The sequence below is a fragment of the Psittacula echo genome (assembly GCF_963264785.1).
Source record: "Psittacula echo genome assembly, chromosome: Z".
Lineage (NCBI taxonomy): Eukaryota > Metazoa > Chordata > Aves > Psittaciformes > Psittacidae > Psittacula > Psittacula echo.
In genome coordinates, this window is record NC_137742.1 from 50,677,800 (window position 1) to 50,703,636 (window position 25,837).

General features: G+C 35.8%; 1 protein-coding gene across 1 annotated transcript in view; it reads right to left on the bottom strand.

The window, feature by feature from the left end:
- Positions 1-25,837, bottom strand: part of ADAMTS19 (ADAM metallopeptidase with thrombospondin type 1 motif 19) — a gene marked incomplete at both ends in the record, with an annotated part of 154,936 nt that overhangs the window by 23,050 nt on the left and 106,049 nt on the right. The window contains 10 exons of the mRNA XM_080636600.1: positions 67-219; positions 2,112-2,316; positions 4,407-4,542; positions 7,493-7,646; positions 8,440-8,597; positions 14,796-14,876; positions 16,867-16,987; positions 19,238-19,365; positions 22,466-22,635; positions 23,986-24,116. Coding sequence (XP_080492726.1) covers positions 67-219; positions 2,112-2,316; positions 4,407-4,542; positions 7,493-7,646; positions 8,440-8,597; positions 14,796-14,876; positions 16,867-16,987; positions 19,238-19,365; positions 22,466-22,635; positions 23,986-24,116 — 1,437 coding nt within the window. The remainder of the gene's footprint in view (positions 1-66; positions 220-2,111; positions 2,317-4,406; positions 4,543-7,492; positions 7,647-8,439; positions 8,598-14,795; positions 14,877-16,866; positions 16,988-19,237; positions 19,366-22,465; positions 22,636-23,985; positions 24,117-25,837) is intronic.

Below are 25,837 nucleotides of genomic sequence, written 5' to 3' on the forward strand. Positions count from 1 at the left end.
TCTTACAAAGAATTTGGCTTGAAAAATATATTATGCCTTGGGGCACCAGTACCAAGAATGCCTCACCTTAGACCAGTCTCCCATTCTCCAGATAAAGCATTTGGAATAATCTTCACAGTCCTCTGCTTCTTTAGGTCTTGTGGACAAAACACATTTCTTGCGGGGATTGGTGCACCTCACAGTCCGATGCCGTACTCCCTTACCACACTTTACAGAGCACTGTTGGAAAAAGATGTTCTTCAGATTTCCACAAGAGTCATAGTTATCACATTTCATTCCCTTCTAATGACCTCTGCCAGGCTAACATAAATATTTAAAGACTTCAGTGTTTTCCTGCCTTCCAATATTCAACTGCATAGACACTGGATTTATTAGAAACTAACAAATGAACAAAAATTCATTATGGTGCAGAAAGATAAATAGCTGCATTTTCAGCTAAAAACACATAATTAGATAAAAAATTATTTGCTTGAGGAAAACCTAGGCTTTTGGATAAGAAAACATCTGAAAAGTTATGATGAAGTGAATGCCAACTATAATACTGAAAACATTAGGCGATCTTTGTTCTACAAATGAAAGGAAGTGTAATGAAAGAAAATCTACATAATATTCACAAGAATAAGATATGAAGCAACTTCAGAAAAATTCTGCTAATGTCTAAGATACCTTTTTTGGGAGGGAAAAAAGCTAAACCAGAAAAGTAAATATTCTAAAACTGTGCAAGAATCCGGACTGAATTTGAAAATTCAAAGTCTGCATATGCAGCATGTGAAAACTCTCTTTGAGTTGCACAGAAGATCATAATCTATTTTTTTTCCACCATTCCCACTTACTCTGCCAAAAATTATGCCATTTCCTTCTCAAAACATTATCACTGCTTTTGATCATCCCACTGCTTGCAGATTAAAACTCTCCTTTGCCAAGCTGATCATAACTGCAGGAAGCAGTAATGGCCAGCTTCCAATATAATAGTGATAGTAGGAATGGCCATGGGAAACACCTCACTCTTCAAAATATATTTATTGCTTCCAACAGAAACATGCTCACTTATTTCTCGTCTCTTAAGTAAAACAAGCCAATTGAACAATCTGGGTTTCTTTCTCACACCTCTGAAAGTGAATACCATTCTTCTCACAAACAGTCCTTGCATTATAGACATCTGCATACCAAACCAGGAACTGTTCCTATATACTTCTCTTATCTCTACCTTAGCATCTGCTTTCCATCTTTGGAAACACTCCCTGTGTCTGTTCTTTCTTGTTTGGGGATTAAGGGATGCTGGTGAGTAGGGGACCTCAAAGAAGGGCCTGCATCCACATTCAGAAGCTGCTGTTTGTATTTTCAACCTGAAGGGATCCATAGCTCAGCTTCTGGTATGAGAGACCATCAGAATTGCCTTTGCTTTTCAAATGGAGAGAGAAGCTCCAAATAACCCATTCAGCTTGCCCAGATGGAAGTGATAACAACACCCTTCTTTCTCCACAGTCAATTACTTTTAGAAGTGGTATAGCTTTTAAGAAGAGGAAGAAAGCCAAATGAAGATGCAGATTAAAAGATCTTAAATTAACGAAGCCTTTTGAATAGCAATTACATTCTAAAGCAGTGCTTCAGGATGTATGCAAAATTGTGTCATTTGCAAGCCCTTTTGCCCACTGTGCCATTCTTGGAAAAAGTGGTGAGAATAGAGAGGAAGGCTCCCCTCATAGCCTTTCTGAAGTAGAATGGCAGCAATCATCTGCTGATCAACATCCCTTGGTACAAAAGTATGTCAAGCAATGTTTCTACTCTGAACCCAAGGTCTGGTAGCTGATAAGTGATGGTGTTAATTCCATTCACCCTTAGTTACCCACTAATACAATCAGGACATACATGATGATACGCGCTTGAAAACTGGCCAAAAGAAACTGTTTCAGGACATTAACTAGGTAAAATGTAGTAGTTCCACATGGCTGGCTTTCCTAGTCCCTAATCTCTTTGCCATGAGGACTGCATGAGGACCATGAAAATCATCAGGCTGACCTGTGCCACTTGTCACTGAAAAAATCATTTTCTCAAAAACAAGTAAGGCATAAATAATCACTATGGACTATTTGTATAAATAAATGCAGCACCTCAGACCAGACTCCTGCCTCCCACACAGTCATGCAGTCCTGGCCTTCACAGCGCTGTGCAGAAGCAGGCTTTGGTCCAAGGCAATCCCTCTCCCTAGCTCTGATCAGGGTCCCATTTCTGAGCTGCTGTGTGCAGGCGACTTGTCTGTTTTGGGTCCCTTTTCCACAGGTCCTTGAACATGGAGTCCATTCTGTCATCATCCATCTGCAAAGAAATACAGACAATGCAGTAACAAGAAATCAGAAAAGTACCACAACATACATTTTAAAGATGACAGATCACTGATCAGCCTGACTGTTACATGCCAGCCATATAAAGTAGAGCATTCTTTGAAAATACTCAGTTGCAAGACAGAATCAATCCTGTGTGAAAGGCTCATTGCTCATTTTATACTTCTGGCGGAGGTATAAAAGCTCAGATTTCTTCATGTTCTTCAGGGTCAGGCCTAACTCAGATTCTGTGGTTTAAATCACAGCAGCAAAGAAGGCTGATGCCACTTGGCAGAGCCCATGTACCTGGAGAGCAATCATTCCAGAATATAATTTTCCCCAAACGTTCTGAATCTCCAGACTATATCCACGTGCCCTTAAAAATCAAACAGCCCTGCCACTGATGCAGTACACAAGTGTATCCCAGGAGACTGATTGCAAGGAAGAGTTTTTTAGGAAACTGAGATTTCACTAACCTGATCCAACCTTCTGTCACACATTTGTTGTAAGAAAATAAAACATTTAACTAAGATTATTTTTATTATCAGTCCAGAGACATAATTTACAAATCACAGCCTGTCAAGATAATTCAACAGAATTTAAGATACTGCTTGAAGTGCAAATAACAAACAACTAGTTATGCAAGCATATGCCTTAGTTAATTTCTGCTTAAAGCTAACAATATTTTGTTTTGTACTAATCATTAACACTGTATTAAAACTGGATATATTTTAAGGATTATGATACTTTTTTACATTTCTCAGCAAAGCAATTAGCAACATTTAAATGTTTCATTTAATAAGCCGGAAAGAGTACAGAACACTGAAAATTTATAGTTGACAATGCCTCAGAAAAAAAATCTAGACTATTCAATTTCTATCCATTAAGTGCACAGTGATGTTTAAAATAAAATAAAATAAATTAAAATAAAATAAAGATCTCCTTAAGTATGTATATAATGAAATACAAAAAATCCCTCCAAAGTGTAATGACCAAGTCTGAGGAAGTCCAAACCTCAGTGGTTTGGTCTTACTTAAAATGTATCATACCTTGCATTTTAGCAATTTCAGTATTTCACCTTTTCCAAGAAAGCTGTCTTCTGGTTCATTTTCCATAACTTCTTCAACAATATTTGCATTTCATTTAGTTTGCATTGTTTTCTTTAAAAATGCCATGTACAACTCCTTCAAATGACTGCAGTAGACCTATCCCAGTGCTTATTCCTGGGGATGCTAGCCAACTATTGCTAGCTGACCTCCCCTACCTTGAAAGGTGGCAGATACTTTAACAAAGACCACACAATTCTTGGGGGCTTCCTTAGCCATAATTCTTAGCTGCCATATGGAAACAGGACGGCAAACTCTGGAATAGGTCACTGTTGCAGCCTGGCCAGCCAGTGCATGGAGCAGGCTGCTAGCTTTGCTGCAGGGAGACCAAAGGAGGTGTGCTTTGCATGGCAAAAGCTATATGCTGCAGCTGCCTCCTGGGGATAAATTCAGAGAAAGAAAGCTCCTTCTGCTTCTTCCACTAATCCACCATCAGAGTCTAGTTCTACCTATTGATTCACATACAGAAGGGCACAGGGGGAGGGACGCGAAAAGCGAGTGGAAGGTGCTCTAGACTTCAAGTTGCATCAGTGTAGAATACCTGATTAACAGTTATTTATTTATTTATTTACTACTTGGTGCCCTGAAAGCTTACTAAGAGCTTTTAAAGGACAGAAGCCTTGACTGAACAAAACCCTAAAATATATCATTAATTAAAAGCAAGGGATTAAATCCACCTTTATATAAACAGCATTTAAATTTCAATTTCATAGCACATATCAGTGTGTGAGAACATTTCCTCAAGAAAGTAATGAGTTGCTTTATTGAATAAGAATTTATGTAAGCATGTGCTTAAGGGATCTCTTCCGTTAAAACTCAGGGCAAACACCAGCCAATGTTTCTGTTTTCCCTACAGTTTGCATTATAAACTTTTGGATACATGTATATACATATTAATTGCCAGAGTCTGTCATGTCTGTTAGCACCTAAGATTTTTACATCTAGATATTACAGTTTAATTTAACCAAAACAATATTACCTGGTCTGGCATGGCTGCTCATTGCACTTGCGGATCTGCGGTTCAGGCTTTGTTAAATATTTGCACTTCTTGTTGTCCACAAGGCTGATATTCTTGTTCATAATCTTCGTGCAAGAGACTGTTGTCTTTCTTTCACCTAGTTTAAAATGAAGCAGGTATGTGGGGAAACCAGGAATATGCAACTTCAGTAAAAAAGGACAAAGATATCTTTATCAGTTACAGCTATTTTATATACAGTTTGGCTAAAAGAATTGTAAAACCTGTACAACAAAATGAAAGCTAGTAGGGAGCCTAAGAGACATATTAAAGTTTGTAGGGAACAAGGTGATTCTCTAATCCAGTCTTTGCACACTAGAGTCAACAGTTTTGCTACTTTATTCATGTAACTAGTCATAGGCCAAACCCTTAATCTTACTGGAATAATTGTTTCTTTCTTAATCACTGAGACCCCAGCACTGAGAAAAGCTGGCAGAAAAATTACATAGAAAAGTATAGTGTTTAATTAATATATAAAATGATGAAATGAATGGCAGGTCCTGATGCTCCATCTTGCTGAGCTTAGTAGTACTGCCTGGTTTAGAAGCACACTGGTAATCTGACTGGCACTCAGCTGAAGGAATTCAGCACATGCAGCCTTCAGTAAGGAGTCTGCACTATTCCCCATGAACCAAAGAGGCCACACAACTGACCTGATCTGTAGGGTAATCATTTAGGAAGTTAGGTGCTGCCTGCAGAGACCTAGAGCATGTTCTGTACAGAAACCTTGCCCTGATGCATGGGTAGGAGCCCAGTGTCTCTTGAAGCTGGAAGTGTCATAAGCAGAGTTTAATATAAGCAGTACTACTACCACAAGCAATAACTTGCAATCAGACTGCAACATAATTTTTAGAAAACTAGCAATCTTTGTATTAAAGACTTCAATTAGTAGAAAATACGTTCATAACCAATTATTCCTTCAGTTACGTTTTAACACTCTGTTTCTATCTGGAAGTTTACCAACAGAGAGGGTGCGTGCAGGAGAGGGGCAGACTCCAGCACGCAATGTTCACCAGCGATCAGAAATGTGCCTGTGGATGGAGCAGTTAAGTTACAAATAGGCATTATGTGCGTGACCAGAGCTGACATTTTACACGGCGCTTGTGTATTTGACAGCACATGCAACTAATCTATCATATACAGCATTTGAAATGTTTGACAATTCTTTCTGCATTTACATAATACAGCTATGTATTTCTATTCTCTCCCCCACAAAAAGCTTTTCTGCAACACAGGAGGTTGCAGGCTAGTTACATTCATAAACATGCATGAAACCACATGCATGGTTTCATCATGGCTTCATGGCTTCATCAGTAGTTTCATCCTGACATACACTTTAAGCATTTAAGCAGAACTAATATTATTTAGTAATATTATTTAATTAGATTCATCAAAATATTGATGTTAAAAATTGAATCACAAATATTTGCACAGGGTACAAGCTGAAGCATTTAAATTTCATTATTGCTTCATATTTAAGCTAAGAACTAAAAGAACAGTTAAAATGCTTTTGTTTAAAGTGAGAAAAATCTTTCATGTCTATTTCACAATATTTGGAGTAAAAATTCTTCTTATGGAACTTTGCATTAACTCAGTTATTTTAGACATTAACATAAAATGATGGCCAGTTACAACAGAAAAATATGATAAACATTGCATTAAAACGCTTAAATATTTATTTAAGCGTTAATGTAGAATAAATTACCAACATGCTGAATTTTAAGACTTATGATAGGTAACTTCAGAAATATTTAGGGCAATAACGAGAGATTGTGGTAGCATTAAAATTAGTCTAAAAATACTTCAGGAAACTGTAAAAACCATGAATATTCCAAGTGAATAGGAATGCACTACTAAGAAACAGAGGATGCTACTTGCACCACGTACAAAATACCTTCAGGGAAGAAGCTTTCTTACCAAACCACAAAAAGCATGTTTATGGAAACTACAGTAATCTGTCATGACACTAGGATTGTTCACAGAGTCAAAGGAGCTAGAACACTGTGTTCTTTAAGCTGCTGTTATGAGAAAGTAAAGCGTTTCCAGGCCTTCTTATTCAATCACAAGGTGCACAGCACTGTTCAGAATGTCTGGTCACAGCAACCATGACTGTCAAGGTCATAAGCAGGAATGACAGGTATCAAAAGTCAATACAGTATTCACAGTGGAAGTGTGACTGTTGCACAAGGTATGAAGAGATCTCTATAGGTTGCATTAATTTAAAAAACTCTGGAGTGTTTTTTCAGTGCAATTATCTATCTGAATAACCATTTTCTAAACAGCACTTTTAAAGGATTTTGTTACAGCAGTACTGTTCATGTTCCAATATTTGTTTTTATAACCGTATTCTGTTCTTCCAAATTCACATTTTTTATGGTTATAAACATAAGCATAGGAAAAATATCACATCAGCATACTAATATCTGCTGTTGTAATATTTGTTCCATATGTTTCTGGATCATCTTCAACTCATGTTACTAACTGTACATATTTGATCTGAGACTGGGTTGAGCTTTTCTGTAGTTTGAAATGTCTTTTACAGATCATTTATCTTCAAAAGTTCCAAATACAGAGTGGAATGCATATGAACTTTCTATTCTTGTTCTAGCTCTTGCACTTGTATTTCTTCTTGGAAACTGTGTCCTGAATTTGCTTTGCTGATCTAGATTTTGTTCCTTCACTAGCATCTTTTTCTACTTACTTTATTTAGTTTGAATCTTTTCCTAGGGTTATCATTATTCTTTTAATAGAATCAGGAAGCATGAGACTGAAGTATGTCCACCACTGTGTGGAATCATACAAGCCATAATAAAGATATTACTATGAAATATACGGCACTGGCCATCAGAGCCTTAAGTGTTAATATGCCATGTGTTTGAGAGACACATGTATACACACAGAGTATACATACATTTACATATGCATATTGTATACACACATGTATATGTGTTCTGTATATACATGCACATTGTTTATATATATAAATTTTTAATTTTTTAATTTTTTTATACATACGTGTGTGCGTTTGCACATTTTTTCTTTTATTTTACCTCCTCCACATACAGCATCACAGTCCTCCCAGCCAGAATGAGTCCACATGAAAAGAGGCTCCGGTACTTTAGAGCTCTGATTCTCAGGAAGAGGATCCAGTGGAATTGTGTACTCATAGTGTAGACCATAGCTCTGATCATGGAAGAGCAGCACCTGCAAGATACAGAGAAGGAAAACCTACCTATGCACATAGACACTGTGGAAGATGAACTGTGAGGAGATAATCTTGAAAAATGTGTTATAATGACTTAATACCTTTCAATCTCCTAATGGATTTCATAGAAGAAATTAAAGAGAGTATCCAAAGCAAGACAATGGGAAAAATTATTTAACTTAACATGAAGGTCAACAAATAAACAAGCAAAAAAATTCACCAGCTATCTGGAGGACAATTATGTCCTGTGATTTCAGTGCTCTTAAATAGAGGAGACCTTTCTTAGACGCATCAGATATAAAACGCTTTTGGATATACCCATCAACTTACTGTATTTGAAGGATTTTGAATTGTGAAATACTTCCTCATCATGTCTCCCTCTTTCTGGTGGCTATCAACTCTTCATCCTCTACACTGAAACACATCAAACCCCTACTTTTTTATGGAGAACTTGGTGATTGCAATACAGAAATGGCAATGCTGTGCAGTAATGAGCCAGGATGAAAACCATTTCATATTAATTTGAATCTCTCTCCTTAAGCACATCAGCTTTTTATGACATTTGTAGAAACAGTGAGACCTTCCATCTTGCCTCAACAATGCAAGGATTATTCTGGGACTTAAATGCATTTTTTAGGAAGTAGGTTAACAGATCTATATATATATATATAAGCAGGTGTATATATTTATATGAGCATATGCAGATCTCATCTTCAGGAGACTGGAAAAAAAATTGGTTATCATGCTATATAATAGGAATCAGGTAAAAAAACCCAATTCGTATTGTCATACCAGTAAATGTAAAGGTGACGTTGTGGGACCTTTGGCTGATATTTTCTCCCAGAGACCTCTCCGAACATAATGGACAGTGGTCCCGGCAATATTGAATGTTCCTGAATGCTCTATCTTCCAGTCACTATTGATTGACTGTTTTCCAGCATCTCGAAGAGCTGCAAAATATATGAAAAAAGCCCAATATAAAATATGTCTCTTCCATAGTGATTTGGACCTCCTTCCACTTCCTGTTCGGATAATTTGAAAAGTAGGTGAAATCACCTAACTGTTTGCAGAGATATTTATGGATCCTGCTATACATGAACTTCAACTGAAACATGCTTTAGAAACATTTTCTGGAAGGAATGCTTGGCAAAACTATGTGTGTTTAACATTACTTGAAGTTAACATCAGTGCTTTCATGCCTGAAGAGACTGACAGACTCCAGCATATTTCATAATTTGATCACAGAATTTATTTAAGGCAAAGGTAAAAATTACCTATTCCCAGGGTGGTCATTTTTATAATCATAAAGTCATGGGAAACAAAAATTTCACAAGACAACATTCAAGATCTGTGGAATTAGGCTAAATCCTGAAAAAAACCCAAACCACCTTCTTGAGAATTCTTTCCCCTCTAATAATTACATTAGTTATTTTACATTAGTTACATTACATTAGTGCCTATTTCTCCACCTTCAAATGTGACAATACTACTGTCATCTGCACTTATTTAAACACTTTCACCATATAATTTGATGCTTCTAACAAACAGAAAAATCTTGTTCATTTTGGCTGATCATTCCTCTTGTTGGCCAAATTTATATTCAAAAGCATCATCAAGTCAGGTAAAATCTAATTCATACATTGAGAACATAGACTTTTACATTAGTTTTCTATAGTAAATGAAATAGATTCTTCTGTAAGGAACTTGTAATCTTATTTAATTTTACTTTATTTTATTTTTTATGTTCAGATCAGGTCTGAATAGTCATGTGAAGCAGAATATACTTGAAGTCACCTTCTGGACAAGACATTTCATACATTCCTCTTCACTGAAATTGCATGTTTGGCATCAGACCTTTGTAAGAGAACCTTGACAGTTTAAGGCTTGCCCAAAATTTCTTTTTCAAAGTTGTATGTTAATGTGAGTCACTCCTATAATCATCTTCTCTCCTATTCATATTTATACTGTTATGTTTTGTTTCTATGGGAAACAATGGCAACAGGTCTATGGACTGGCAGAAATCCAATTGCACAGGACGCCACTTCTGTGTACCACTGCAGCACTGTGTTAGACATGTTAAGACTATAAAATCTATTAATGCTGTAGAACAGCTCTGTACTAAAAGTAACTGGTGATTTTACAAGATTTTAAAATTGGTATTTTAGATTTAGTCATTCTGTTATTAATGGTAATTAAGTTCTATTTAGTGTTTAAACTGTAGGGCCAATCCTCTTACCAAAACAAATGTACTTGAAAGCGACAAGGTCCAGTTGGGTCATGCTGCTCAGATGGAGCAGCATTCTTTCTCTGGAGAGCAGCAGACCTTGCATCATTTTGTCTTGTCTTTAAAAAGAACATGCGTGCCACAGCACAGTAACTTGGGCAGGGCACTGGAATTCCAGCCCCAGAACACAAGGAGGATGCCAGATCTTGCATTTTCTGCTTTCATATTCCTCACTTGAGCCACTAGAGTTAAACAAAGTAAGAAAGGGTATCCTCAAGCCTAAAATTTAGGACTGAATTCAGGCAATCCAACTTCACTCTTGACTCTGTCATACCCTGTATTGTAAGCAAGTTCATTGCGTTTTACTCCAAATAACACACATATTCCCAATCTATTTAGCTTTTGATAGAGGAGGATTTTCTGTACAAAGTAATGATATACAGGAAGAAAATACAGTGCACAAATGTATCCTCTCTCAGGTTATAAAACAAATTCATCAATACATCTACCACTAAAAAGACAAAAAAACCTTGGCCTGTGAAACTTAATTAATCTGTAACCAAGACCAAAATTTCAGTGCTAGAATAAGGCTGTTAATTACAAGTCTATCTCTGCAGAGCATAAACCAGCCATCATCACAGTGACAGTTAAGTGGTGGTGGTGAGTGCAACGTATTTTTATTACTGCACAAGGGATATACACTTCTATTTTCATAAGGTGCAATATGCTAAACAGCCATACAGATGCAACATTTCACAGTTCAGCTATTGCATCTCCCAGTGCTCAGTGGGCAGCAACAGTGCCATGATCCTGGTGATTCACTTGCTAAATCTGTTTCTATTAATCTTTTAATTTTTTCTATGAGAAAATGTACAATACTACACCACTGTATTAACTTAGAAATTTTTGCTTAAGTTGAAATTTCCACACTTTACAGGGAGGTTAAGAAAAAAGGTAATTGCTCCAAATTAAGATAAAAGTTGGCATTTTTCTGAATTGTAAATTTTACCTTTTGTTCTGTGCAAAATTTAGTTACACTTTCCAAGAAAAGTACCAAGAGAATGTCATTTTGCCTGACCCTTATTTTTTTCCAGAAAATACAAAAAATATCTGACATTTAATCATAAATAAGAGTACTTTCACTGGTATCTTTTGTAAAGGGCACCATTGTTTCACCTGTTCAACCTGCTTCCATTCAGGTTATCATGTGTTCCCTTCAAACCCATGTTAAAAACTGTAAGTCTTGAGATTTGAGTAACTTTTTGAAAATTTCAATTGAATTAAATCTTACAGGTCAGTAGTTCCCAGGATCTTCCTTATTACAGTTTTTAAAAGGGTGCAACATTCCCTTCTCTGCAGTCACTGGGGCTTTCACCTGACCACCATGACTTTTTAAATATGCTTGAGAGTGGCTTGGCAACTACATAAACCAGTTTCATCAGGGCCTTGGGATGCATTCATTGAGTCCCATATACTGCTGTATGTTCAGGTTCCTCAGGTGTTCTTGAATCTGACCTGTAATAGAAAGAACTTCATTCCACTGCCTTTAAGTGCAGGGAGCTAAAAGATGTAGGAAGAGTGTTTACCATTAAAACTGAGGCAAAAAAACTATTGAGTACCTCGGTCTTCTCCATGTTTGTTGTTGTTAGTTCTCCTCTTATTTATCTGCATGTGTCCATGTGTGTGTGTACATTTTTTTAACCTTCCTTTTCTAACATACCTGCAGAAGCTCCAATTATTCTTTGCATTCCTTCCCAAACTCAGCTCCGACTGTGCTCTAGCTTTCTTGATCCCATTCGTACATATCTGAGCAGCATCCCTATGTATTTCCCAAGATCCATGTCCCTGGTTCCACTGCCTATGCATTTCCTTGCACTTTAGTTTGACCAGAAGGTCCTTACTGTAATCTTCCTTTTTGTATCCTGCATTAAGAACTTTTTTTGAAAAATTGTTTACACCTGCCAAATATAAATGAAAATTTAGCAACAGAAAAGGCATTATCTTAGACCACGGAATCTAGATAATGATTGAAACAACTTTTTTTTATAGCTGTTTTGCAATCAGTTTTTTTTTAAAGTAACCGAATATGAGCCAAGTTTTATGTCAACACTGTTATAAACAGACAGGGTTATTACTGCTAGTTTATTCTTAAAAATAAGTTTCACAATTAATAGTATAATCTTTAGGAAATATTCTCAAATTAAATAAACACTCTTGCTACAAGTAATTACTATGGCTGAATATTGATGAAAGAACAATCAGAGTCTCTCATGCATTTTCTCATATAACTTCAGTAGGGAACAATGCCTAATGTTTGGCTATATCACTGCTCATTCCTCCCCACAGGGGAGAACATATAGGACAGACTGCAGCAGATCAATCAATTCAGAAAAAGCAGCTACACGCTACACCTTATCTTTTCTCCTAGGATGTCAGAGATCCTACTACTGTGGTATATGCTGATATACCTCAGATAAAGAAGGTTTTTGATGTGGTCAGGTACCTCTGAAGATTTGCTTCAACAGCACAATCACACAATGATGCTACTGATGTGCGCTGTAGGTTTAGTCATCACTTTAGCAACATCATCTCAGCTTCCAGATCATAGTGACCCTGGTTCCTGACCACCAGCTAAATACAGAGAAGGGTATCTCATTTTGACTCCCTCTGTATTTGACCTGTGCTATACAACAGAGATCAAATATTCCCTCAGTTTAAATTTCCTACTACTTTGTAAGCCACAGGCTCAGCGTACACTGGATTAAATTGTGTTTACAGCTATATCTCTAATTATACAATTACTAATTGTATAATGAGCTATGTTATTTGAAAAAACATAATGCTAAAATGTGTTTAGAGAAATGGGGTACAGAGAAATGTACAGAAAAGAGGTACAGAAATGTAAAGTACTATGCAACACAAAGTTAGCATACAGAACTGTTAGAGAAAACAAACCAGAATCATGAATTTAATCTGTATTACATTTCACATTTTTAATCACAATATTTTGAAGAACATTGTTTCTAACAGGAAATATATATGCTTTCTCCCCAAAACTTTCATGCTATCAAAAAATATTCCCATTTAAAATGTTACTCCTTTTCAGTTCAGACTGTTACGCTTTCAGAATACATCTCTTATATATGAAGAAATTTTAAATAGCTTCCGCTAGTAAAGAAGCCAAAAAAGTGCAACAACAAAGGTTTTAATTCAAAATACTGTAACAGACCTGTTCCTGGTTCCCCATAAAGGCTTAACAAAAAAATATTGCAGTGAAATACTGTCTGATCCTCATTCAGACTGACAGTGAAATTAAGAAAAGTAAAATTGAAGTGACAAGCAATTAAAAGCTAATTAGCAGCTTTCAAAAATAAGCAGCAGGACTGACATTATTTTATGAGTACGAAAAGCATTACATAATTTTTTCTCGCTTTTAAGGTAAGGGATGAATCAGTTTTCTACTCATAAAAAAGGAACTGATTTCCCTAAATACAATTCCAACAGTTATTGATTTTTGCATTATTAAAAACAAACAAAAAAAAACCCGAAACACCAACAAAACAACTAAACCCAATAGTACAATAGTATTTCTGTTGTCCATATATGTTAACATGGTAGACATAGAGGGGGAAAAAAAAAAAACACCAAAAAGCAAACAACAAAAACCCCCTAACTTGGAAAATATAGAAAATATGCCAATGAAGTTTCAGTTATGGATTGAACACTCTTATATATCCACATCTGTGGTTCACTGGTGAACACTGAAATAACTGAGATCTCTAAATCTCCTCTTATATCTTAACACAACAGATGCAGACTCCATGATAAAGTCGAGTCACCCACTGATAACTTAGCCTGTCATAATTAACATTGAACATCTGAATTCTCTCCATTGAATGTTCTCAGAGAAAAAGTTTCTTTAAATGTAGATCTTACTTTTGAGCAGAACTAAGAATAGTGATTAAACTACAGAATTCTTCACTTTATTATCCTATTTCTCATGCTAAGTCTCTCTCAATTTAAACTTAAGGAGTGCATGGAACAGCACCAGTTATGATACTTCAGATACTCACACACTATTAATAATAATACTAACAAAGTGTAGTCTCATACGCAACAGCTTCAGAACTCATTAAAGGACAGAAAAAATCTTTTTTTCAATGAAAAAGAATTTCATTTAAGTGTATAACTAAAAAAAAAAACCCAAAAAACCCAAAACCAAAAAACAAACAAAAAAACCAAACCCAAACCAAACAACTACAACAAAAAACCTCAAATGCCCCCTCCTCCAAAAATAAAAATTCATTGTGATTAAATTTGTCCATTAAAACAGTCAGACAATTCAAAATAATGCAAAGAAATACTTTTCTGTCATTTAAATCTGATTTTACAAATTTTGTTTGACTTTGTTGGTGGTTTGCTAAATGTTGGTCAGTGTGGGCTTTTTTGTTGTCTGAGCACAAATCATTCCATGTTTCAGCATAAAACTCTTTTCACTATTTTTATGTGAAATATTTTCTTTAGTGCTTTCAATACGGAAAATTGAAAATGTTCATGCATGCAGAATTTTTCTTAAATCATCTGATACATTATTTGAAACATTCTCTAAACAAAATGACAAGAGATGAAAACTCAAAATAAAATCTATATGAAGAATGGTGTTATAACCATTACCATTCTTTTACTTTGTTATTTCTACAAAATTTCTTTAGGCATGTATCCCACAGATATTTTTTTTCCACTCAGTTTTTTGGGTTTTTTTTTTTGGTGTGGTTTTTTTTGTTTGTTTGTTTTTTTTTTTTGTGTGTGGTTTTTTTTTTTTTTTGTTTTTGTTTTTTTTTTTTAAATCATATAAGCATCTTTAGGTAACACTCTTCAGTGTTGTCCAAAACAGGACATGAATACCAAAATAGATGACATTTACCTAAATAGCTGCGAGCTGGTTTTTCTTCCACAACTTTGATTCTCCTTGCTCCTGCAGGTATCACCAAAGCTTCCACATAACCTAAACATGAGACCAGATGTCCCATGTTAAATAAAGAAGTGTAGAAAAATTAATATTGTATATTTTTTCATTTCTTCTCCCCTAATTATTTTTTTTTACATGTAACAAATTATATATATATATATAGTAACGGTTTGAGGGTTCTTCTAAAATACTGAAGCAAGCTATGAAACTGTGCATTATGTGTAGTATATATACCATAATATAATATTAAAAGAGTATACCAAAGTAAAATGTAACAAGAATTAGTGAGGCTGGGCAGGCTGGGACTGGAGCAGCTGAAGTTGTCTCTGGACACTTAGCGTAGTGTCACCATCACCTCCAGATGACCATAAACGGATTCCAACTTCACTGAGTGTGGAGGCAAATGGTATGGCAGTAAAACCCAAGCACCCTTTCACTGTTGTGTGGTTTTGGTTTTTTTTGTGTGTGTTTATTTTTTTGTTTGTTTGTTTTGTTTTGTTTTTTGTTTTGCTTTGTTTTAGTTCGTTTGTTTGTTTGTTTTATATTTTTGCTCCATCTCTTCTGTTTTCAACACATTCAAATCCTGATATGAATGGCTTTAATGTTTAAGTCTCCTTATTAGTGATTTGCTTTACATTACAATGGCTTCCTGAAAGTGTTGGACTAAAACATGGTGTTGAGCAGTTTGCTTTGACAAAAAGAGGTGAAAAGGCAGTGCAGATGAAAAATACTGTGGAAGCAAGAATGTTACAAAAAAAAACCTATTTCAGCTTGTCCGTTAAGAACTTAAGAAATTGGAAAGTAAATCAAATTTTTATTCTGTGTAGCTATGTAATGTTCTATATCAAAGTACTGCGCATTTACAACACCTTTTTGAAACACGAAAAATTAAATTGCTGCAAAGAAGCATTTTTAGCTTCAATTTCATCAAGCACTGGTAAAGCTTTCTAGATATTGCTGACAGTCCAGCTTCCTAAGAAGGAAAATACACAAAACCCTGAATAAACTTGAAAGCATGCAGATATTCACATTTGCTACAAAAGAGAGCTGACACATTTTAATTTCTATTAGCAGTCACCTTCTTTATAGTTTTTGGTCTTGTAGTCCTCCATGATTTGAGATCTCTGTTCTGCATTAGCTTCAGCTTAAGAGATGGGCAGAGATGAATGTCTGAAGATTATGCCTTTTATTTTTTAAAAAAGTACTACATTTCAGTCTATAATGCAGTGAAGTTCTTGATTTTTAAAGCTATACTGTCTGCTCTAATCTCAGTATTTTTTGATGTGATTTATTTACTGTCTTGAAATTCTGCACATTTTCTACTCAAGAAATTGAAAGTGTAATGGCAAACAAATGCTTAAAAGAGTTGGCCAAATGCTGTTTCAAAGAAAAGACTTTTCTTGGATAGAAGGTATACATGGCGCATGGCCCATATTATTTGGATTTTAATCCTCTACTCTGTCAATAGTAGTGTGCCAGTCAATTATGCTCATTCCAAGAATAGATCACAGCAGTATTTGAAAATCTCATGACCATTGTGCATCAGAAAATCTGATTTTTATGATATGATATGTAAAAAACAATAAATAATGAAAATATGAAAGAATTCTTAACATACTGGGGTTTATCTTCTCCTACTGCCTAGCTTGATTTAGAGACTTTATTCGAGGTAACAGATCATAGTTTAGATATTTATTTTGTAGAAAGCTAAATGAATCTAAACTATAAGAATTTATGGTATATTTATTTCACATCTTTTTTTAAAAATCAGACTTTTCTATGAACTAATGTGCCATAAGAGAAGACAAATTAGATAATTCCTTATATTATAATTGAAACAATTTGCAATTAATTAAAAATACTCATGCATTCTTATCTTAAATGTCTTGTTATCTTAATGAAAGTGGATCTGAAGTCCTTGTGAGGAATGACATAATTTAAAGAAGTACGGCTTTTTAAAGTTCCCAGTGCTCAAAGTAATCAAACAGCTACTGGTTCTCTGATTATTTGAGATTAACAGACTTACCTGCTCCTCTGGTATGGTTAAAATCACCTTTAATAACTTTGCATGACTTTCCATTACCATTGCATACACCACAATGATCTTCACGAGCCAGGGATCCTAATATACCATCACAGCCAAATTTCTGTGGGAGAAGAAAATAAAGCTATTGTGACAAAGGCCACGTTTTTCATAAAGCTGCTTTTATTAGCAAGCATCTCACCCTTTTGGAAGACACCCTAACCAACATGATCTAGCTATGCATGGAATGAGAGTTGCACTAGTTCATGTAGAGAGATCGCTTCCATAGTAATTTTTTCTGTGATTTTATGTAGATTGTTACATTCAGTCTTCCTATATGGTTGTCTAACTCTATCAGCTGTTCTCCAAGAGGAAGACAACCACGTTCCCACCTCACCCTGGGCAGCACACACCTCACAGGTCCTCCTGCTCAGTGACTGAAACATGTGCAACTCTACTGCTTTCTACTCAAAATATGGGAGGTTCATAGAATCATAGAATAGTTTGGGTTGGAAGGGACCTTCACAAGCTATGTAGCCCAATCCCCCTGCAACGAGCACATCAGGTTGCTCAGATCACTTGTTCCAATTGATCAGGTTGCCCAGAACCACATCCAGCCTGGCCGTGAATGTCTCCAGGAGTGCCGCATCCCATATTTCACCACCCTTGTAAAAAATTTCTTCCTCAAATCCATCCTGAATCTCCATCTTTTAGTTTAAAACCACTACTCCTTGTCCTATCACAACAGGCCCTGCTGAAAAGTCTGTCCTCATTTTTCTTATAGGCCCCTTTTAAACAGTGAAAAGCCACAGTAAGGTCTCCCTGGAGTCTTCTCTTCTCCAGGCTGAACAACCTCAACTCTCTCAGCCTGACACCATAGGAGTGGCACTCTATGCTTCTAATCATTTCTGTGGCCCTTCTCTGGACCCTCTCTAGCAGGTCCATATATTTCCTGTGCTGAGGATTCCAGAGCTGGATGCAGTACTTCGGGTGGGGTCTCACAAGAGCAGAGTAGAGGAGGGAATCACCTCTCTTGCCTTGCTGGCCTCACTCCTTTGAATGCAAATCAAAATGCAACTGGCCGTCTAGGCTGCAAGTGCACATTGCCGGGTCACAGTGGTAAAGTGTTGTTTAAGGTCAATCTAATGTTTTTGAACCTAAATTTCGAATAGAATGTAAACATGTCTGTAATACGTAATGTAAATTGTGCTTAAATAGCATTCAGTTTAAAACAAATTGAGTTTAATCAAGCACCTCCACATCATTATGTTAGATACATTTCTATCAATAAATGTGAATGGTAGGTTGACAGTAGGAATACAGTTAGTATATGCTGGCCTGATATGAAGTAAAAGCCTATCAAAGTCTGCAGAAGTCATCACAGAGTAATCCTGTGCACTGTATAAATGCATCTGATGAAACCAATTAAACTTCAAGGCTGTTTGATAAAGAATCAATAAAAAGCAATAAAGATTTCAAAATACTGATTACAGCGTAAACATTCAAAAAACAACTCTTTTTTTTTTTTTTTCCCCTGGTTAAAATGGTCTATATATCATCTTTTTGATTACACCTGCAATTGTTGCATGGTGAGCTAAAGGCCCAAATCAACAAGTATTCAAAAGTATTCTTTTCGCACGCACTTAAGTCATTCAAGAAAGGATAACTATACCTACATGTATGTATTTGCATGTGTTTATGCATGCATGCATCTATAAAGTGATTTGTTGAAGTTATTACAGTATCTAGCAATGCTATTTCTGTGTTAGAAGTTGGTTTTTTTTACTGAATTCAATGTGTGCAGTGAGAAGCAGACAAAGGGAAAAAAAAGCCCTGTGGATTGTTATATAGAAGAATTTCCATATGATACACTACAAAAGCAATAAAAGAACTGTGAACCAAATGAATTCTGAGTATGAGAAACAGCATAATTGCTCAGCTTTAATTATCTGCTACCCTGTTATTACTATTGTCTCTTACTCTACCTCTTTGGTCTTTTGTTTAAATGTAAAATTCTGAACTGCTGAAAAGGGCAGAATTAGATATACATATGTACATTCCATAGCAAAATTTCCAAACCTGTTGAAAGCTGAGGTTTACCTTACAAGATTAAATGAGTTATACTCATTTTCCACTCTGCAGCAGTTTAAGTATCCTTATCATCACAGATACACATTTCCCAAGCTAACCCATCAGCTGCTTCAAATACTGCTCTGCAGTCAGTGAAATTAGCTTAAACTATTTCAATATGCCACAAAAAGAGACATTCAGCTTTGGTCACACATATTGCAACATGCTATCACACATATGTGTAACAAACTTATGTGCTAGCATATGTGAGTCTGTACCTACGTTTGAAACAAGTAATACGTACCTGGCATCTACCATCTGCACAGATATCTAACCCATGGTGGCCACAAGAAGTCCCATCCATGACTTTTTCTGTTAGAAGAACGGGTTGATCCTTTCCAGCTGGTGAACAGAATAAGGCACATGGCTTTTCTGTGGTAGCAATTAATAGAAAAAAACACCAAATTGGTAAAAGGTCACTTAAAAAAAATACAGAATTATTCTTATCAACATTATTATCAACATTATTTTTAAAACTGATATTTGCTTATCTGTGTGGCATAAATCTAGGTTAGTATAACAAGTTATCTTAGATACAGTGAAAACAAAAAGATTGTGATCCTTTTCTCAGCTGTTTGAAAAACCCAAGTTCTTTTTCTGCTAGAGCTTACTGGTGCTATAAACTTGCCTACACAGTACTCCTGTCATGTTCATTGTTGCAATTAAGAATATGCACATTACAGCTGTGGAATATTTTGGTTGTAATCTATAGTTTAATTCTACTATGTATTTGGAAGATCATAAATATTTGTTAACAAAGAAACTTAACACTTTCCAGATTTTCTAAACATGCAGGTCAAAGAGAAAAAAAATGAAGTAACTGAAACACCCTAGGAAGAAAAATACACAGATTTAAAAAGTCCTCATTAAAAAAAAAAAAAAGATAGAAAACTGAACTGCATTCTTTCTAACATCATTACCAAGGTCAGGCAATTTTCTGCTACATTTTAAATTTTGAAAGGGAATAAAAAAGCAACAATATCCTATGTATCCATGTATTCCTAATGGTCATCACTTATAAATAATGAAGTTTGCTTCAAAACTGCCAAAGTAATACCAAATAAAATGAACTCTTTTCAGTAGTTAACTGAGTACAGAATGACATGATGTTTTCATATCTTTATTCACAAGTGTAAAACTCAGAAGTTATTCCTAAATCTCTTGCAGATTTTTGAAAGGATAGAGTCAATCCTGAACTTGAAACTGATTTCACTTGGACACAATCTATGCCCTCTGACTTCATACTGACTTCTAGATTCCTGGAGTACATTTTTATTAGTGAATTAAACAGTTCCAGGAAATATTCATGGGCACTGGAATTCTACTGTCTATACAGCTGAACTGTAAAACAGTCTATGCCACATTTTTTTGCATGTGCTAACTAGCACTAGCTTGGTCTAGACTGGAAATTGCCATCTGCAAAGGACCATTTCCAAAAAGCAGTTTGGATGTCACCATCCTTTTTAGAGAAAAAAAAAGTTGAAAGGTACAGACACTGGACTTGTGTGCCAGCTGACTTACACATCAGAGTGTTCTGGGCACATTTAATTTACTAAATTTGACACAGCCTCTGGGTATCTCTAGGGTACTGGTGCAAACACATATGATTTCTTTTGCCAATACGTGAAGCCAGTCAGACAAAAACCATCTCCAGCTGAGAGGCCTAAGTCTCTGCCTAATTTTGTGCCCTCTGCATTCCTGTTATACTCCTTAAATAGTAATCCCAAAGTTCCCTGGAACCTTTAAGGATGTTTCAGCATTTTTGGAAGTAATACAAAATTAAAAACCTAAGTATTATTTTAAGGACACTAAACTCAAAAAGACGGTAACTCAACAACACAGGAAAACTTCAACAGACTACAGGAGACCTCGTTCAAGTACAGCAACTATTCTGGACACAGTGCACAAGTAGTGTCTACTAAAAACTAAATACAGATAATTAAGGATTTGGGAACAACAATGTATCTCTGTAATACTGGAACTTTTTAGCTGATGTCCACTTTTATGTCTCCTGCAGGACAAACTCAGGACAATAGTATCTCTCAGAGCAAAGTTAGATGAAAGCAACCATCCATAGTCCTTAATGTGTCAGGAGAGTGTCAAGATTTTTCATCAGATGACTGAAGCTCTCAAAGTTGGGCTGAAAATTTTTGATCCCTTAGGATATAAATCATGTGTTCCTGTGCTAACACGAAATTTAGTAAAAGGAACAAAAATTAATTCACTAGATAAGCACCTATAAAAAACTGGAGTTCTCCTTATTATGAAATGAGCTAATATAGAAGCCTAATGAAAATAGTTTCAAAAGTGTTCACTTGGCACCTTGAGAAAAAGCTTAAAAGAAAATAACCAATCCTTGTTTAGCTAGACATATATTAAGTTCTTGATAAGAAATTAATATTTTTCAGGATTCTGAAAATAGTTCTCTCAAAAACTATGCTTTCTAATGGTTTCTGATAATTTGTTGTAAGAGTTAAATATAAATGGCAATAATGTGTGACAACACACACCTACAGTACTGCTGTGTCATTCCAGGCTCTTTTTTAACACCAGTTGTTGTGCTTTTCTGAATTTCTCAAATTAACTGTTTTTGTAACTGAAGTTTTTCTGATGTTTTCTTGTTTGGTTGGGTTTTTTTTGTTGTTTTCTTTTTTTGTTGTTGTTGCTGTTGTTGGTTTTGCTTTTAGAGTAAATAAGTAACATGAAAATTTAGAGAAAATTCAGTGGAATGGCAGCTATTGTTCACATTCCTAGCAAGAATTTGGGCATAATGTTTTGTTTTGTAGTTGCTGATATTCTACACCAACATTATCTTTGCAGATACTGTAAGTTCAACATCACTGTACTCCTACTTGAGCATGCTCCTAATGGTATGGTATCTAAGCAAGTTTGTTACCCTGAAACATGCATGCGGTATGCCTGGACTTTGCATGCAGCAGCTGTTAGGATTTATAGAAAACTTATCTAAGTATGCAGTATGCATTACATATGGACTTATGCCAAAATCGAACACTGGTATGTGACATACTAAATTGTTACACTAAATGTGGTATCTCCTTCCTTAAAAATAGAAGCTTACAATATCTGTATTGTCTCTTTAGCTTTGTAGGTAGGAGTATAACTGATTTATGCAAGCTTGATGATTTAGCATTCCTCTAGAAAGCTATATTTCCAAGTCACTTCATACTTCATTTCTGATTAAACAGGACCAAACTGATACTGAATTTCAGTTCAGAGGTAGTCATTACACATCAAGGACAGATTCAATAGGAATATAAGACAAAATATTCAGGACATGTGAAAATTCCACCAGATCTTCTCTATGAAATGAAAATTGCCAAAAATCTTCGGCTTGGGGTTAATTTGTTTGCTTGCTTTAGTTTTTATTTTATCTGTCTTGATAAACAACAATAGCAACAAGATATAAGCCCTATGAGCAGATGATAAGAATGTGGTGATGGTTCATACTTACCATCATCAATGACAGCATGCCACTGGTGCACGTGCTTCTGATGGGAAGATCTGGCACTGAAAGCCTGACACTGCCAGTCCCTGAAGGCAGGCACACCAGCAGGACAAGAAGGATTTTCACATACTCTATACTGCATCGCTGGACCATGACACTCTCCTTCAAGGCCTGAACTAGAAAAGATGGCATAAATATATGCTTTATTGTTTGTAATGTTTTGCCAAAGTTACAGCACAGTTTATCTATGCTATACACAAATTTCAATAACAAATATTTTTTGTTGACAAACAACATTAAAAAATTACCCATAAAAAAATAAAAGTCACAGAACAAAACATGTTTGCCTTCTGTTAGTACTGGTTTCATTACATACAAAAAGTCATGGGTGCTAAACCATAATTTACACTTGGCCTCAAAGAAGCACTAGTACTAGTAGGAGCATTCAGTAAAGAAAACCTCAACTGCAGTTTTGATATAGTTCAGGTGACTTTTCTCTAGCTAGACTGAGTCAAAGGTGCCTCTGAAAGGAAGTAAGACCTGCTGGTTTGCTACCTCTCCTTTTTAACAAGCGTGGTGTTGCAAAGTTCAGAAAACATATCTTGTTTCTTTTTGGTCTCTCCAGTTGTGCTTGCAGGTCCTAATGAACAAATTCAAAAGAACTGAGAACTGCAGAAACTGGAGCTAATTATTTGTAACCTTGCCTGGAAAAATGAATAAATGAAAGCAAAATTGAGACATCATAAATTCTAGAAGTGGCTTTTAGGCACACAGCTGGAAGTGGTGTTTAGATGGCAGGAAATACGAAAGCATTCTGCACATCTAAGGCTTCTGTTAGACTGCCATGCTTTTGTATAGCCACATCCAAGTTTTCCTCACATTTCATTATGCAAATTTCTCTTTTTTTATTCCGTCTTTTCTGTCATAATTTTTTCCCCAAATCTGTTACTCTTTCCTCTTTCTTCATTTTTCCCTTTGTTCTATTATTTTCTTAAGTCATCTACTCTGCCCTGCCTTGCCCTGCACTGTTCCACTCCCTTCCTACTATCCCTTTTCCTCTTCTCCTCTCCTCTTCACTTCTCTGTCCTCTCTTTTCTTCCCCTCCCCTTCCTTTTTTTTCCCTTCCCTCTATTCTTCTTCTGTCCCCTTCCCTCCTCTTCCCTTTCCTCCTCTCTCCTCTCCTTTCTTCTCCACTTGTCTTCATTACTCAGCTCTGCATCAAAAATTAAGAATTTAATTTTCCGTTGTTTTTTCAGGTGAAGCTTAAAAAGAATGCTGCATTTTCCCATTAATATTATCTAAGCTTTTGACAGAAGCAGAAAAGAGGATAAAAAGTGTTACCATGCAATAAAAAAAGCCCCAACCAACAACAAATACCTATTCTCCTAAGTGGTTTTCAGTACTGATAAAAAAATAATTGCTTATGTATAGGACAACTTTATCTTGATGGGCTTCTGTACTCATAAGATTTAAATTCTGTTCAGAAGTTCTGATGAACAGCAATGGAAACCTGAACTTGTTTTTACCCAGGGCATTTGCGTTGTCGACTGCTGATTCCAGTGTTGCAAGTACGGCTACAAGGGCTCCAGACACTCCACTCCCCCTCCATATGCTCCACAAAAGAGGTCCGATTGATACACTCTCCAGCCTTACACTGCTAGGTGAAAATTCAGCTCTTAGGTAAATAAATCAAGTCATATGCAAAACAATTCACTGCTCCACAAGTACACAGGAAGCATAACATAAACATTTTGTACAATATATGGTTTGAGCCAGGTATGTTTTTTTCCTATTGTTGCCCCAAACCTTTTTTTCTATCTTAGTAAATAAGAAAGCCAGAGACCTTTCTCTGGTCCCCAGACCATGCTGGCCCCTTTATTTGAGACTGGGCACTTCTTAGGAAAGCGCTGCTGGATCTAGCCCAAACCCACTGCAGGGATCATCCTCTAGCTGAGTTGTAAAAATGATCACAGCACAGTGTTCAGGGCAGATCTCAGGACATGTTTGGTTCACTGTTACAGTGAACTACAGTTACAGCTCCCGTGTAACTATCAGCAACTGCATTGTCACTGATCATTCAATGACAATTTCAATTGAAAGAGATATTACAGTAATAGAGAAAATTATATTTTATTCACAACTTGTATTCAAAGAGAGAATAGAAGCCTTAATAAGCCAGTGTTGAGAAAGATGAGAATTTCTAGTATTTATTTAAATTATAATAATTCCCTCAATAATCTTGTTAGCATGTATCATTTTCTAGGACAACTGCAATTTCTCAAAAATTACCCAATCAATATTATTATGCTATGTAAATTATGTCCATATCTAGTATAAGTAATCATAACTCTGCAGAAACTAGTACTTTTACAACATATCAGCTGAATACCCATCCCACATATTACAAAATTTCAGCTATTGCAAAACAGTAAGGCTGCAAACAATGAACACTTAATGTCATTAACATCAGTAATTTAACCCATTTCTCTTTGCACTCTGAATTATTTGTAAATTACTGTTATCAATGGATAAAGTTCATGAAGAAGTCTCATATTTCAAGCAAACTAAAACATGCCACCAATGCAGTCAGTAAAGGCTTTTGTAGTTTTTAGAATTGCCGTCACATTGTCTGTGCTAAATCCTTATCTGGATATTTTAAACTTCACCTGCACTTTCAAACTGGTCTTCACTGATCAATTGATCTAAATTTTTTTTCCTTAAATCATGGCATTACAATGATGGCATAATTATACCACAGATTTTGTTATGCTTTTGTATGTTTGAGACCAAAAATGTTCATATGTATTTAAAGATATTCCTTCCAATGTAATAGGCAAGATGTTTTTTCTCTAGAGATGGCATCTGCCTTATGTAGACTCTGAGGGATGCTTATAAATCCTTGACTTAAAATCAACCATGATGGACAGGCTGTGCAAATGGAATTTCCCCCTCTTCAGAAGGTCCTAAGAGGAGCACAAGGCAGCAATACTCTACAATATCACTAAACCAAAACAAATCCAGTTATCTGTGTAATCTGCAGCTCATCTTGGACAGATAATACAGTAAAAAAGAATAATCCCTTCTAATCCTCTGAGATGTTTCAGTGATGTCTGCTTAGCTTTTTACTGCTAGACATAAATAAGAGATCTCTGAGCCTGGCACAAGGCTCAATGAGCTGTTCAAATGAGAATCAGTACTTTGTCTGAGCCGTAATTATTTACTCTCTGCTACCTAAGCTCCACAATAAAGAAAACAGTGTTACCTTCATCGTTGGACTTTCCTATGACCCATGTTGCTACCCATAATGTTCCCACAATTAGAATGAGTCCTCTGCAATAAGTTGCTATTATCTCCATTCACAAGTCAGACATTAATGCA